Source organism: Acomys minous, assembly GCF_964271855.1.
Source record: "Acomys minous genome assembly, chromosome: 11".
NCBI classification, from domain to species: Eukaryota; Metazoa; Chordata; class Mammalia; order Rodentia; family Muridae; genus Acomys; species Acomys minous.
Window position 1 is genome coordinate 72,908,287 of NC_140492.1, and position 15,858 is coordinate 72,924,144.

A 15,858-nucleotide genomic window follows, 5' to 3' on the forward strand; every position below is an offset into this window, starting at 1 on the left:
CATGTAGGCCCAAAAGGGGTCCCGGGTTAGGGCCTGAGGCTGCAAGCAAAAAATCCGGGCTTCCCACAGCCCTGCGGGTCCAGAAGGTCGTGGCGTGTGCGTGGAGTGGCGTGCTAGCCTGCAAAAGAGAAGACGGCCGCCCGGCGCTCCGCCCTCGGCCCGCCCCCGCAGCGGCCCTGCCGCCGGGTCCACCTTAAGGGGCGCGCTGACATCAGCGCGCCGCCGCCGCCCGTGGGGTGGGATTTCCTCCGCTGCCGCTGCCGCGGATCCTGCGCCGCGTCCAGCCCGCGCGCCCGACCCCGGCCCGACCCGGCCGGCCCCGCCCGCCCGGCCCGGGGAGGGATGCGGCGGCGCGGCGCCCAGGATGCCCCGCAGCCCCGGGACGCGCCTCAAACCTGCCAAGTACATCCCGGTGGCCACGGCCGCCGCGCTGCTGGTTGGCTCCAGCACCCTCTTCTTCGTATTCACGTGAGTCGGCGCCGGGTCCAGCGGGGGGCAGAGTGGGTTCACGAGCCCCACGGAGAAGGCAGCGGGCTGAGCGAATCCGCAGGGGGAGGCAAGGGCTAGGGTCCAGGGAGCGCGGACAGGTGAGCGGTCTAGCAGGCCCTGGGTGTGGCTGCAGCCCTTCTTTCCCCCGGGGCTTTGGAATGGGACGCGTGTCACCCAGAGTCACCCACCCTCCTAGAGGCGGGTGGGAGCTGTGAGGCCATCACGTCGCAGCCAGCGTGTAAAATCAAGTTATTCCTGCGATTCCCGCGTAGGTGTGGCCTGCCACACAGACGCGATTGACTGAGGCCCTCTGCCCTCCCTGAGCACAGCACTGTGAGAGGCTGCAGACCAAGCTATACCCAGGCCCCAGCATCTACTCTTCTAGTTCTGGGGGATAAACAGACCTCAGAGGCCAGGCGTGGGGAGGGAGCACTCTTGCCAGCCTGGCACCCAGCAGCTGCAGCCTTAATTTTTTTGATAGACTGGCTCACAGGTCATGGGGTCAGTCATGATGGTCCCTGACCACTCATTTCTTTCTACAATACCAGAGCCTTGACACAGCTCAGGTGACCAAAGGGATGGCTGTTTGTTTCCAGGTGGGACAATCCCAGATGTAGGTGAGCCTGGGGTGGACCTGAGCCACCCTTTCCACTTTGTAGAATTGGTGTAGCCGCGTTTGTGGGAGTCTGCATTCTGTGCCTGTTGGAGGAGGAGAGTCCTTACCTGGAGGCTGGGGTTGGGTGGGTGCCACCGGCTGCAAAGAGCAAGTTTAAAAAAGGCCTGTGTGGACGGGCTTATTTCTGGCTCCGAGGAGCCTGTGTGTTCTTGTCACTCAGATGTTGTGGACTGTTGAGTTAAGGGAGGGGTGGTGGTAGGTGGGCTTAGGGAACTGAGACTGGAGGGGACACATCCTGGAAAATCCAGTCCACTAGAGGTTGGAGTGGGGTTCTGCCTCAGTGCAGGGAGATACAGACTGATCTGTCTCAGGGACAGATCAATGTCTTTGAACATGACTTTAAAATTCAGACATGAAATATGGGAATAAAAGTTGTAAGAGAAATTTAAATCCTCCACCCTGTACTTTTCTTTCCTCGGAGGACTTCCATCGTTCCAGAAAGGTCCTTATGTGGTGGTTCCTGGGAACTTGGCTGAACCCCAAGCTCTGGTCCTGAGGTTACTACTGTTCCCCTGGGCAATGCCTTCCCTACTGTTGTTGAACCTGAAGTTCGGGTGCTCGTGAGGGGTGGGATTCTCTTTAAGGAGCAACAGTCTCTAACTTCACCTGGCTTTGCAGTTGGGAGAACATGACTTGACTTAGGCCCTGCCCTGCTCAGTCTGTGTGTACCCCCATCTGCCCTTTGAGTGAATCCCTGAGATGTGGCTGTGGCTGGCCCTGACCTTACCTGCCCCCACCTGGCTCTGCCGGGGCACTCCAGGTGGCTCTGTTCTTCTCAGAAGGGGCTCTGCCAGACAGCTGTGCTGAGTTGGGCCGTGCAGGGTCAGGGCACATGTGGTGGCCAGCCTGGGGTATAGGTGTCTTTCTCAGGCCCTCCCACCCGCCCTGTTTCTGGCACAGCCCTCTGACACCTCAGATACCAAGAAAAGGGAGTGGGGTCCCCAGCCTACCCTTGGGGGCTCATGTTGGGGCCCGGAACTTTATCTGAAGGTGAACGACCCTCGTGTCTTCTCTTTGCACTACTGAGTGTGAACAGCTCCTCTCAGGGCACAATTTACTTACATGCCAAGAAGGGGGAGCCTGAAGACTGAAGGACCAGGGACTCCCTCCCAATCAACTTCTTTCTAGACTAGGGGTGGGGGTGGGGGGAGTTGGCAGGGTGGGCTCTTGCTGGGATATCTGTCTCTGTGGTACAGTGCCAAGCTAGGACTGGTGTTGGGATGGGTCCAAAGGCCTCCTCCAGGCCAGGCCAGCCCCCAGATCCACTTTTCTTTTCTTTTCTTTTTTTTTCTTTTTTTTTTTTTTTTTTGAGACAGGGTTTATCTGTGTATCCTTGGCTGTCCTGGACTCACTTTGTAGACCAGGCTGGCCTCGAACTCACAGTGGTCCACCTGCCTCTGCCTCCCGAGTGCTGGAATTAAAGGCGTGCGCCACCACGCCCGGCCCAGATCCACTTTTCAAAAGGACATGGCTAATGCGTGCCAGAGGGTGTGGAGACTGCTGTGTTATAACCATTTGGGCACCTTGGTTGGTAGAGCTGGTTCAGGGGGGCCTGAGCTCTCTGCATTGTTAGAAACCTACGCTGGGACAGCGGACAGTCCGGTCTGTTCCCTGGAAGCCATGAGGGACGTAGGTAGAAGGCAACAACTGTGGCATAGTTTGAAAACCCCATGGATTCCCCTGCCAGGGCGTCCTGCTTTTGATGGAAATTATTGCTCTTCTGAGCCTGCTTCTGTCTGTCCAAATGTCTAGGGATTGGGCAGGTGGGTGTAGCTGCTTCATGGAAGTCCAGGGTGAGAGGCTGTTGTTGTGTGCGGGGCCCCGGGCACCCAAGGCCAGTGATGCTTTCAGACGGTGTTAATGAAGAACTTGATTAAAAGAAAATGTCTGAGTAAAAAATTTCCATTCCACATTTAGCTTTGGCAGAAGGCACCCCCTTTCTGGGCGGTGACTCTCGGCTGGCCTAGGCGGGGCTCTGGACCTCCACCTGGGTGGGGCACATAGTGATGGCTTGTGTTCTTGCCTGAATTACTGTTGCTCAGGAGGCATCTTAGACCTAGGGTGCTTGGAGCCCCCAGAGCTAGGAACACACACCACACACACACACACACACACACACACACACACACCACACCACACATACATGTAGTCCATAGCAGGGCTTGGGCCAGCCAGGAGAGGGTCTTTAGGAATGTAGCAGGTAGTGCCTTCCTGCTCACTGAAGACCAGATGCTCCACCTGCAGATGGAGCCTCTCCTCTGTCTGACTTTTTCTAACCCTCCTGCATGCTCAGGACTCAAAGCGGTGCCTTCAGGGATGTGTGCACTGGCTCCAGCTGGGCCCTCCTGGAGCCAGGCAGGGTGGGGCCAGCCTAGTGTGTCTGGTAGGCCCAGGCTGGAGTAGGGTACATTTCACAGGCAAGCACTGTAACTGTCTCGAGCAGAGGGCTAAGCAAACAAGTACCTAGTGCTCCTACATGCCATATCCTTTGGGAACGCTGGCATGGCCTCAAGTATTCTCCTGTGTCCTGTGTGTCCTCACACCTCCTTTCAGTCTTTGGTGGTCCTTGTGGGTGCTCGTTCTTGCCCTGACTTGGGGCCAGTGGGAAGCCCAGACAGGCAGAGAGTTTGCCTGAGTCCCAGGGTAGTGGGCAGCTGACCTAGGTGAGACAAGCCTGAGGGGAGGCGGTGGAAGAAGAGGGGTGTGCCACATGGCTATGTCCACGTGTCCCTGGGTCCCTGGACATGAGCACATGTGCAGTTATGGCTACATGGTGTGTATGTCCACATGCAGGTCATCCTGCCTGTCCCTGTGTCTGCAGCTGTTCACACATGTGGGATGGTTGTCTGTGCTTTCACTTATCTGTGAGCTGTAAATTTGTGCTTTTGTGTGCGCTTTGGGGCATGCTTGTGTGCACATGTGCTTGTGTCCATGTTTCTGCGTGTGCCAGTATGTGCTGTGCTCCCCACATAACCCTCTCCCTGCTCAGTGCATAGGCTTTCTGAGTCTGGATTCTTTCTAGACCCTGGCCGGGAGGCCACCAGAAACATCTAGAGAGGACAGGCGCCTGGTCCTGGACCTCGGTCAAGCTTTAGGGGCCGAGAGACGATGCAAGGACAGTGTCTTAGGTTCCAGTTCCAAGTGTGTCAGGAGGCCCTTTGATACCTAGCTGGGGCCTCACTGGCCCTGCTGTGTGTTTATGCGGTGGTGCTTGTGCTGGACAGAGGCTACCCTTTACCTCAGTGGCACCCACCAGTGCCAACTGCCAATGATGGCCCTTGCTCCTCAGGCAGCTCACTCAGGGCAACCGTCTGGCCCATGCCGTCTGCTGAGGAGCTGGAGAGGCAATGCAAAATACAGGCTTGCCAGGCTAGGGGTGGGGGGAGCACTCCAGCCCTGGGAGCTAGACCCTCTGCACTGTCGAGGCTAGCCCAAGTGAAAGCCAGGAGGCCTGAGGTCTTCAGCTTCTTGTTGATGCAGAGGGAGGACAGCAGTTGTCTCCACTTCATGGCCAGGAAAGCCAAGGGCAAGGTGCTTCATGTAGGACAAGGTCTCCCCATGTACACCCCAACCTGCTTCCTCTACACCTGTGCCTCCCCCTTTACAGCTGCCCTGGGACCCCTCACCATTTCTGCAGGGGACACTAGGGTTTGACACTATGCTTTTGACTTTCTAACATGGGCTCTGATTTTTCACTTTGTACCAGTGTGGAACCTACCCCCCACCCCCCCACCCCCCGATCCCCATCAGACACCACAGGGAACTGGTGTGTTCTACCAAAGTCAGGCTGGAGGGGACCCCGACCCAGGAAGGCTTGGCTGCTTCTCTCAGGAGTCTCCCCACTACCTGCTGAGCTCTTCACTGCTGGGCTGGCCGTGCTGTGGGGTGCCACTGTTGCTTTGCTGGACAGCGGGGGGAAGGGGGAGAGGTCGTAGACATGTTTTCAGTGCCATCTGTGTGTCAGTCAGAGATAGAGAAGGTAGTGTGTGGCGTGTGAACACTCCAGGCTGGCAGGTCGGGTGTGATCTGCTGGACCCTAGTGGCTGTGGCCTGTGCTGTTAAGCTGTGTGTCCATCCTGGCCCAGGGAAGAGGATGGGGTATCATGGCTGGTGGCCCCATAGAGGGTGCTGCCGTGGGAAGCAGGAGCTTTAAATAGCCTCTTGCTTCCCACTAAAAATAGTTCTGCTGCCATGGAGGTGGTTGCTGGGGCGGCGGGCCTGGCTCCTGGCCAAGGCAGGCGTGGGCACACAGTGTGGACTGTGCACTCGAGTGGCGGGTAGCTGCAGGCCGTGCAGGCTGCCACCATCACTCCATCTTGCGGTCGGAGCAGCCGGGAGGGAAACTCCACATGCCTGGCTCTGCAAAGGACCAAACACAGGCAGGAAAGTAAACCCCTGTGTGTACCCCACCACCTGCCTCCGCAGCCAGGGACACAGGAAACCCTGCTTCCTGAGCCAGGGGAGCTTCTAGAACCCAGTGGGTGGACTCAGTAGCCACTGCAGGTCAGGATTAGGGTTTCAAGGCCTGCCGTGTCTCTGCGGGGGATTCTGGTCAGGGCTGAAGCAGGTGTGCAAAGTCCTTACTGAGAAGCTACAGAGAGAGAGAGACGCCATCTGGAAGGCTTCTTGGGAAAGTGGGGGGGGGGGCAACCTTGGCTCCCAAGTCCTGTGGGATGGCGAGAGGTCGGAAGGGTAGGGTGTGTGCTTTCTTAGTGTTTGAGGTCTCCTGTGCAGACCCAAAAGAAGGCTGTGACCCTGCAGAAAAGAGGGGAGGGTATCCCCCATTAGTGGCTGAAGCAGTGCCCGTACTGAGGGGGCACAGGTCTGGCACAGTCTGACTCAAGCTGCTGGGTAGTTCACTGGCCTCTGAGTTCTCTCTCGCTCCTGTCTGGGTCCCTGAACAAATTGCAGCCAGGCTGTCTTAGCTCTATGGCCACCTCCAGTGCTGTGACCCTAGGCTGATGGGCATCTCCGAGATGTGTCCTCAGCTGTGAATTGTGTTCCAGACAGTGGCCCTGGGGTTGCCAGGGTTGGAGCTAGCCCAAGGAGCTTACTCTGGGCATGAGGAACACAATCAAGGAGCAATGATAGCTGACAACTGCTTGTGTGCCTGCCAGCGCCCCCTGCTGGTGGCCTGGTGGGCCCAGATGCACACCAGTGGCCTTGCCTCCTTCACAGCCCCAGCTCTCTCTGCCCATTGTCCATTGCAGGTGCCCATGGTTGACAAGAGCTGTGTCACCAGCTATTCCTGTCTACAATGGCATCCTCTTCCTCTTTGTCCTGGCCAACTTCAGTATGGCCACCTTCATGGACCCTGGAGTCTTCCCCCGAGGTAGGGCCCTGTATGGGGCAGCTCATCCTTTTTCGCTAGAGTGTAAGTGGCTGACTTGGGCTTCCCGGTAGGTGGGCTGGGCAGAGATTAGAGAGGTCCTCTCCTGCTAGGAAGCTCACCTTCCTGTACTCTTGCCACCCTACTGGGCTCCTGACGTTCAGCGGACGAGGACGAGGACAAGGAGGATGACTTCCGGGCCCCACTGTACAAGAATGTGGACGTGCGGGGCATCCAGGTCCGCATGAAGTGGTGTGCGACCTGCCACTTCTACCGTCCACCGCGCTGCTCACACTGCAGCGTCTGTGACAACTGTGTGGAGGTGACCGCCCCCGCCCCTGCCCCCACCAGGCCCTGCGCCCAGTTCCTGCCCTCCATGCATTCTGACACGCTGCCCCTGCCAGGACTTTGACCACCACTGCCCCTGGGTCAACAACTGCATCGGACGCCGCAACTACCGCTATTTCTTCCTGTTCCTGCTGTCACTCAGCGCACACATGGTGGGGGTGGTGGCCTTCGGTCTGCTCTACGTGCTCAACCACTCAGAAGGGCTAGGAGCCGCCCACACCACCATCACGTATCCTTATCCTCATGGGGTCCAGCCCAAGGCAGCATGTTCTGTGGGGGGGGGGGGTGGGGAGGTCAGTGGGGACATGGATCTTCCAGCCCAAGGCAGCATGTTCTGTGGGGGGGGGGGTCAGTGGGGACATGGATCTTCCAGCCCAAGGCAGCATGTTCTGTGGGGGGGGTCAGTGGGGACATGGATCTTCCAGCCCAAGGCAGCATGTTCTGTGGGGGGGGGGAGGTCAGTGGGGACATGGATCCTTCCAGCCCAAGGCAGCATGTTCTGTGGGGGGGGGGAGGTCAGTGGGGACATGGATCCTTCCAGCTCAAGGCAGCATGTTCTGTGGGGGGGGGGAGGTCAGTGGGGACATGGATCTTCCAGCCCAAGGCAGCATGTTCTGTGGGGGGGGGGGAGGTCAGTGGGGACATGGATCTTCCAGCCCAAGGCAGCATGTTCTGTGGGGGGGGGAGGTCAGTGGGGACATGGATCTTCCAGCCCAAGGCAGCATGTTCTGTGGGGGGGGGAGGTCAGTGGGGACATGGATCTTCCAGCCCAAGGCAGCATGTTCTGTTGGGGGGGGGGGGTCAGTGGGGACATGGATCTTCCAGCCCAAGGCAGCATGTTCTGTGGGGGGGGGGGTCAGTGGGGACATGGATCTTCCAGCCCAAGGCAGCATGTTCTGTGGGGGGGGGGGAGGTCAGTGGGGGCATGGATCTTCCAGCCCAAGGCAGCATGTTCTGTGGGGGGGGAGGTCAGTGGGGACATGGATCTTCCAGCCCAAGGCAGCATGTTCTGTGGGGGGGGGGGAGGTCAGTGGGGACATGGATCTTCCAGCCCAAGGCAGCATGTTCTGTGGGGGGGGGGGTCAGTGGGGACATGGATCTTCCAGCCCAAGGCAGCATGTTCTGTGGGGGGGGGGGGTCAGTGGGGACATGGATCTTCCAGCCCAAGGCAGCATGTTCTGTGGGGGGGGGGGAGGTCAGTGGGGACATGGATCTTCCAGCCCAAGGCAGCATGTTCTGTGGTGGTGGGGGGGAGGTCAGTGGGGACATGGATCTTCCAGCCCAAGGCAGCATGTTCTGGGGGGGGGGGGTCAGTGGGGACATGGATCTTCCAGCCCAAGGCAGCATGTTCTGTGGGGGGGGGGGGTCAGTGGGGACATGGATCTTCCAGCCCAAGGCAGCATGTTCTGTGGGGGGGGGGGAGGTCAGTGGGGACATGGATCTTCCAGCCCAAGGCAGCATGTTCTGTGGGGGGGAGGTCAGTGGGGACATGGATCTTCCAGCCCAAGGCAGCATGTTCTGTGGGGGGGGGGGTCAGTGGGGACATGGATCTTCCAGCCCAAGGCAGCATGTTCTGTGGGGGGGGGGGGGAGGTCAGTGGGGACATGGATCTTCCAGCAAGCATTGCTGTGCTTAGGTGTGAGGGCGGCCACAAAGCTGTCAATGCAGTATGTGGTCAGGGGGGGTGGTGTCCCCGTGTTCCTGCCTCAGCTTTTGGCCTTAACAGGCCAGCATGGCTGTCATGTGTGTGGCTGGCCTTTTCTTCATTCCTGTCATCGGCCTCACTGGCTTCCACGTGGTACTGGTCACTCGGGGGCGCACCACCAATGAGCAGGTGCAAACCCTGTGGGCTGGGCCTCAGGAACCCTCATGTGAGGCTGCTTAGGCAGCTGTGGGAGGGGGGCTCAGGGTGTGGGGCCATGGCTGCTCATTCCCTGCACACTTGCCACCCGTGGACATTGTAACCACCAACTAAATACTCAAGGCTTAGAAATGCTAATAGTGCCCTGCAAGGGCAGGCAAGGGTAACCTGGGTATAGGGCATCGCTGAGCCCACTTTGCCCACACTGCCTCCCATGAAGACCACTTCTAAGGATGCCTGCCTACCTTTGCCTGTGTCCCCCACCTGTCCTGGATGGCCAGGCTGGCTGAGGGGTCCCATGTCCACAGGTGACTGGGAAGTTCCGCGGGGGTGTGAATCCCTTCACCCGAGGCTGCTATGGGAACGTGGAGCACGTGTTATGCAGTCCCCTGGCGCCCCGGTGAGGCCCGGCCTGGGCAGGGGGACAAGGAGGCCTGTTCTGGGTGTGGGGTGGGCAGCCTCGGACCCTCAGCCTGGTTCCTTTCTGCTCTGGCCAGGTGGGGCTGGCCCTGCCTTGGTCTGTTCTGGCCTGCTTGTCTGGCCACTGACCCTTCTGCCCTGGCACAGGTATGTGGTGGAGCCCCCCAGGATGCCGCTCTCAGTGCACCTAAAGCCACCCTTCCTGAGGCCTGAGCTCCTGGAGCGAGCTGTGCCCCTCAAGGTCAAACTTAGCGACAATGGGCTGAAAGCTGGCCGCAGCAAGGTGGGGGTCTGGACTGGAACAGTAACGGGGGTGAGAGCGGGGTTGTGGGGTGTAGAGGTGGGGACAGGAAAGGAGAGGCAAGTTTTGTGCGTGTATCCAGAGCCACAGGAAGACACCAAACTTGAGCTAGGCACGATGGTGGCACATGGCTGTAATTGCAGCACTTGGGAGGCAGAGGCAGGTGGACCTCTGAGGCCAGCCTGGTCTACGGAGCAAGTTCTAGGGCAGCCAGGGCTACCCAGAGAAACCTCGTCTCGAAAACAACCTTCCCCATACTTCACTCACACTGCTGCCTTTTCTCTAGTCCAAGGGCAGTCTAGACCAGCTGGATGAGAAACCTCTGGACCTTGGACCTCCACTGCCCCCCAAGATAGAGCCTGGCACCTTTGGAAGAGATCTGAAGACCCCAAGACCTGGCAGTGCTGGTGAGGTGGAGGGCAGATGAGGAAAGGGACATGAAGTGAGCTTTGTGTGACTCCCCACCCCACCCCACCCCATGACTGTGGTCCCTCTTCGCAGAGAGTGCCCTGTCAGTACAGAGGACCAGCCCTCCAACACCTGCCATGTATAAGTTCCGGCCAGCCTTCTCCACTGGTCCCAAGACACCCTTTTGTGGACCTAGTGAGCAGGTAAGGCCAGACTCTGCTTCTGAGAAGGGCCCCCAACCCTGAAGACAGCTCCCCCTCTGGGAAAGTCCCATCCCTGAGAGGGACCTGCTGCTGGGAAAGGTCTGTCCCTGGGGAGAGCCTTGCTTGGTCACGGTGTCCTGTTCCCATTCTGTGTTTCAAACAAGGCCATACTGTCAGAGTTGTCATGTGCGCGCTGGCAGCTCTCCATGCTGTGGGCATACTGAGCTGGGGTCCCTTGGAGGGGAGCATCCTGGCCTGGCATCTCTGCTTTCTTTACTGGCATTGCCCATACACCAGGCGGGAAGCTTCCCCCTCTAGCAGTTAGGATGGCTGGAATTCCACCATTAGTCATTTTGTAAGGCCCACGGGAAGCCCTCAGAAGAATTGAAGGTTTGTTTGAGAAAGCACATTTATTTTCCTGAGTTAAGTACTTCTTTGTCTGTCGCTGTGGGACAGCAGTCTGTGGAATGATCCAGAACTGAGTGTTCCCAAGGCTGTCATCCGGAGACTAGCTCCACACATCTAGACCAGCTCTCCCCTGGGGGCCTCCTTACCTGTCTGGGCCATTGGGTGAGAGCAAGCCTGAGCCCCTATGGGCAAGGGTCCATCCTGGGGGCAGTAGAGCAGTGCAGGCTGGGAGGTTGGGCCGTTGCCTCCCTGTGACTGACTGCACCCCACGAAGGACTCTATAAGGCGCCTGAGTACACCAGGACAACAGTTACTCTTAAAGGCTTTGGAATTTGAGGGGCCTGTGGCTCGGTTCTAGTCAGAGAGGCAAAAAAAAAAAAAAAAGCCCCTCAACCGGTGGCTGTGGCCACTCTGGGTTGGAGTGACTCAAGACATAGACCCAGTGTCTGGAAAAGCCTGGCCTGGCTTCCCACCACGGAGATCCACCATTGGTGGCTTAGGAAGGGTCCACGCAGCCTCTTTTAGTGATTGTGGGTGGAGGCAGGCCCCACACTACTTTTCCTGGAAACTTGGAGCTGACTCTGCTGTTGTAAATTTTATCCATAGTAGGCACGAGAGGGGTGTGGGCCAGGGATGGGAACCTCTTGCTCTAGATTGTGTCAGCTGCCCTTGCTTCTGTGGCTGGTGTACTGAATGGCGGCCTCAAGAGTTCTTGGTGCTATAGAGTCAGGTAAGTGGGGGAGGGGGCAGTATGAGAGTACCCTGTCCTCCTACAGGTCCCGGGCCCTGACTCCCTTACTCTGGCAGATGACAGCACCCACAGTCTAGACTTCGTGTCTGAGCCCAGCCTGGATCTCCCGGACCACGGGCCTGGTGGTCTGCATCCTACCTATCCCCCTTCCCCGCCCCTCAATGCCACGGATGCCTTCTCAGGTGCCTTACGCTCCCTGAGTCTCAAGGCTGCCAGTCGGCGGGGTGGGGACCACATGACCCTACAGCCACTGCGCTCTGAAGGTGGGCCCCCCACCCCTCACCGTGGTCTCTTCGCTCCCCATGCCCTGCCCAACCGAAATGGCAGCCTGTCCTATGACAGCCTACTTAACCCTGGCTCGCCCGGTAGCCACGCATGTCCCACGCACCCCTCCGTCGGCATGGCCGGCTACCATTCACCCTACCTGCACCCTGGGCCATCAGACCCACCACGGCCCCCAGCCCGCAGCTTCAGCCCTGTGCTGGGTCCCCGGCCTAGGGAGCCCTCTCCTGTGCGCTATGACAACCTGTCTCGGACCATCATGGCCTCTATCCAGGAGCGCAAGGACAGGGAAGAACGCGAACGGCTGCTGCGCTCCCAGACTGACTCACTCTTTGGCGATTCTGGTGTCTATGACACACCCAGCTCCTACAGCCTGCAACAGGCCAGTGTGTTAACGGAAGGTCCCCGTGGCTCTGTGCTGCGGTATGGCTCCAGGGATGACCTCGTGGCTGGGCCTGGCTTCGGTGGTGCCCGCAATCCTGCCCTGCAGACGTCGTTGTCCTCACTGTCCAGCTCCATGAGTCGGGCACCTCGGACATCTTCCTCCTCCCTACAGGCTGACCAGGCCAACAACAATGCCCCGGGACCCCGGCCTGGCAGTGGTTCACACAGGTCACCTGCCCGGCAGGGCCTGCCTTCCCCACCAGGCACGCCCCGATCACCCTCCTACGCGGGCTCCAAGGCTGTCGCCTTCATCCACACGGACCTCCCGGACCGACCGCCCTCACTGGCTATGCAGAGGTGGGTGTCCAGAAGTATAGATGGGTTGCCTCATTCAGAACCCCTCATGACCTGGTTCTCCCAGCGCATCCTACAGACCCACGGTTGTCTGTAGGAGCAGGGCAAGGTGGGTGGGCCTTAGCTTGCCTTCAAGGCCTCTAGTTACTTGTTTGGGAAGGTCTGGCCCTGGGTACACTATGAGTGTGGGAACACACATTTGCATGCTGAGCCAGCACAGACTTGGCTGAGAGCCCGCCCTGGAGCGAGCTTTACATGGGTCTCTGGACTCCCAGCTTCCCAGGTCTTAATGCATGCTAGGCATGCTGAGACTGAGGGACGTTGCCTCGCCACAACTGGTATGGACTGAGCATGCAGCCCCAGACAGCAGGGCCTCCATGCTTAAAGACAGGCAAGGGCAGGAAGGACCCAGGAACCTGAGCATCGTTTTCATTGTTTTGGTCTCAGGTGAGGCCTGAGAGGAGACCCCTGTTTAGGATATGAGGCTACAAAGGGTCCGTGGGGCATCCCCAACTTTTCTCAGGAGTGATGAGATGGGGAGACCAGCTATAGTCCCCTCAGGGGAACAGTGGTAGCTCTGAATAGACCAGAGGATAGGTGTGATCTTCTCTTTTCCCGGAGAGGCTGGGAGAGAGCTGTGCGTCCACTACTGAGCTTCCCAACTTCAAGCCCAGTGGGCAGGGTAGGGCCCAGAAACTCAGCCTTAGTTGCTCTTTGCCTGATCCAACTAGGAGAGATCAGGGTACCCGTGAGGATGATAGCAGTCCTGACAGTGTCTGTCTGTCCCGTGACAGCACAATCCTAAGGGCAAGGACTGCCTGGGTCCAGGACACAGCGCTCCAGTCCACATCTGCATGTGTCCTAGCGCCTACTGTCCTGTGTTCACTGTGTGTGCACGTGTGTGTATGTGCTTGTTTTGATGCAGGGATCACCCTCAGCTGAAGACCCCCCCAAGTAAGCTTAACGGGCAGTCCCCAGGCATGGCCCGTCTGGGGCCTGCCGCCAGCCCCATGGGGCCCAACGCCAGCCCTGCCCGGCACACGCTGGTTAAGAAGGTGTCCGGCGTGGGTGGGACTACGTACGAAATCTCGGTGTGAGAACTGACCACCACTCATCTGCTGTGATTCCACGGGGACCAGGACCCCCCACAGTAGCTCCCCAACCCCATCGAGTTCTCTGCCCCAGGGAGAGGAGGCTACCCAAGCCTGGTGTGGACACATCTACAGGAAAGCAAGCCCTGCCTCCACAAGCTTGTGCTCCGGCCTCTGCCTGTTCATCCACTTATCCTACTCACAGGGCAGGTGGAGCCAAGGCTGTGGGCTGTGATGGCGACCTGGACTGCCTCCTCCATCAGCCAAGCTCAGCCCTGCACCCTGTTGCCCTCATTCCCTGAGGCCAGTCCCCAACAGTCATCCCATGGGCCTACCCACTCCTGTGTGGATGGGTTGCTGCAGCCCTGTTCTCCCAGCTGCTCCTGATACATGGCCTTTCACTGACTAGCTGGTAGCTTGTTGCTTGGCAAGGCCTATGCTTTGCAGGGAGTGTAACTTTGGCCTGCTCTGGGTTGGGATGGATGGATGGATGGATGGATGGATGGATGATGGATAATCCGGCTGTAGCAGGGGTCCCAGCTCCCTCTGTTCCTGTCTTGCCTGGCTGGTGGGTTTATGTCCCTGTGTCTGTATGCTGTGCTGCCGTGCCACGTCTCATGTGTTAGTGCTCGGCTACCACTGTTCTTCATCAAAGCCTTAACTTCTGCTTTATGCTCTTGTGGGAGGTGACAGGGGTTGGGGGGTTGGGGGTTGGCCAGAGAAGAGAGGGGACCAGATGCTGCCCCAGGGACTAGTGGGGCCTAGAGCCCCTTCCCTCCCTCTCAGGCCTTCCCTGCCAAACTGGAGAGTCCTCACCCCAAAGCATACAGAGTTCCCAGCACTGGCTCGGCCAGCGCCGCTGGAAAGCACATCAGGAAGGGGTCAGTTCTCCCCCTGGCATCAGGGACCCGAGTAAGCACATGGCAGCGTCCGCTTGCATTGTGTCTGTCTTATGTTTTTATATTTACATCTATATATCTATAATTTTATTAAAAAAAGGAAAAATCATTTTGATCCTTTCCTTGGGCAAGGATATGGCTGTGGGTGCAGGGTGGGTGTCAGGAAAGGGGTTGGCCAGCTGGCACAGAGTGGCACATTCCTCTTGATCATTTCTGCTGACATGCCAGGTCAGGCCTAGTTGGTAACGGACCTTCTGCTGGTAAGTGCAAAGGCCTCTTATCCCAGTCTCTGTCATATCAGACAGCAGGGTGTTTGGTGAAAGGCTAGGACCATAGCCGCCTCCTGGGAATCCAAGGCACCAGAGCAGGTGCAATGGAGGGTACACACAGGGCCAACACCTGGCTGAGAAACTCTACAGAAAGTACTTTCTAGAATGCACTCTTCCATGCCATCTGCCAAGGGAAGAAGGGCAAGGGATTACCAGAAAGCCACGTTTTCCTGAGCTGGGGCTCAGAGCAGAGCTGGAGAGGGCTGGGCAAGGTTCAGTGTTTCGGAGAGGGATTTCCAGCGGGGAGGTGTCCAGAGCCTGCGGCGGGGATGGGGGTGGGGTGGGGCACATAGCTGGATCCCTGCTGACCTCCACCTTTCTGCTTCTCTCTCACGGACATCGGCCCACAGGGGGCGAATTGGCACCTGTAGCCGTGGATGGGGGTGGCGTGGTCCGCCTAGGGGGACTCCTGGCCTGCACCTGTGCCACCTTGGCCATCCTGAGGATCACCCGCCGCCGCTGCGGGCCCCCTGGAGCGTGGCCGCGGGGACGGCCCCCCGTGGGACCATTTGTCGGCTACATTCCGCTGCATCCAGCCTTTTCCCCAGCCTCTCAGGTCCCTAACAAGACACCAGTAGGTGGCTCTAGGGGACGGACAGCCTGCTGGGGACCCGGAAGACCAGGCTGCTGCAAAGCTTGGAGTGGGGCTGGATGTAGCCTGGGATGCCTGTCCGTTTCCTGTCAACCAGCCACATCTTGACTGAACAGGCTGGTAGGCCCATGGCCCTGTGTCCAGGTGACCTCAGGAAGTACCCCCACCTGCTGCAGGAGTTCCGTGCCCAACTGGGGGTAGCCTCAGAACTGGGAACCAGCATGACCTTCACCCCAACCTCCCTAGCCCTTCCAAGCACTTTAAGCCACTTCTTCCAGGGAGCCCAGGCCTCTGTGGGTTGAGCTGGGGTGGGGGTCTCAGGTCACCGCAGGTTACTGCACCCCTCCACTCAACTCCAAGCACATGAACAGATGCCTTAAAGTCCTGGAGCTGCCAGCCAGCCCGGTGGACCATGGATTTGGTCCATCCATCTCTGCCTCTTGCCTGCTCTGACCCCACCCGGGTCATCTGCATCCAGGGGTGATACCTCTGAGAATACCCAAGCCTGTGGGGGGCCTGGATGCCCGTAGGAGGAGGGCGGAACAGAACCTTTGCTGACTTTCACACAAAGGCCCTGTCCTGGGGTCACTTCCGGGCAGCAGTCCTATCTCCCATCTGGGGGTACAGATACCACAAAGCATTTTGTGTTCTACAGGATTACCCTCCCTCAACTTCCCTAATAAATTTTTCTTTGCTTACCTCCATGGCACTATCCAGCAATGTGAATGCCCCT

General features: G+C 58.6%; 1 protein-coding gene across 4 annotated transcripts; it reads left to right on the forward strand.

Moving 5' to 3' along the window:
* Nucleotides 1-220: 220 nt before the first annotated feature.
* ZDHHC8 (zDHHC palmitoyltransferase 8) lies at nt 221-15,823 on the forward strand. Of its 4 annotated transcripts, none has more exons than XM_084800632.1 (11): nt 221-468; nt 6,376-6,497; nt 6,659-6,816; nt 6,899-7,071; nt 8,574-8,676; nt 9,012-9,103; nt 9,271-9,406; nt 9,711-9,831; nt 9,926-10,035; nt 11,220-12,217; nt 14,884-15,823. In XM_084800632.1, exons 1-11 carry the CDS (start codon nt 365-367, stop codon nt 15,095-15,097), a joined length of 2,331 nt encoding a protein of 776 aa, XP_084656758.1. In that variant the 5' UTR covers nt 221-364; the 3' UTR covers nt 15,098-15,823. The 4 variants fall into 4 exon arrangements, with proteins under 4 accessions (XP_084656758.1, XP_084656759.1, XP_084656760.1 ...); XM_084800633.1 differs by lacking the exon at nt 14,884-15,823 and adding an exon at nt 13,140-14,313 and having other exon boundaries at nt 222-468; XM_084800634.1 differs by lacking the exon at nt 221-468 and adding an exon at nt 529-587.
* The last annotated feature ends 35 nt before the right edge of the window (nt 15,824-15,858 follow it).

What these genes read in the sequence shown, in the direction of transcription:
- ZDHHC8 (XM_084800632.1), top strand. Translation starts at nt 365, where the DNA reads ATGCCCCGCAGCCCCGGGACGCGCCTCAAACCTGCCAAGTACATCCCG. An exon ending in CCCTGGAGTCTTCCCCCGAG is followed by an intron (nt 6,498 to 6,658) that starts GTAGGGCCCTGT and finishes CCTGACGTTCAG; the next exon opens with CGGACGAGGACGAGGACAAG. An exon ending in CCCTCACTGGCTATGCAGAG is followed by an intron (nt 12,218 to 14,883) that starts GTGGGTGTCCAG and finishes ATCGGCCCACAG; the next exon opens with GGGGCGAATTGGCACCTGTA.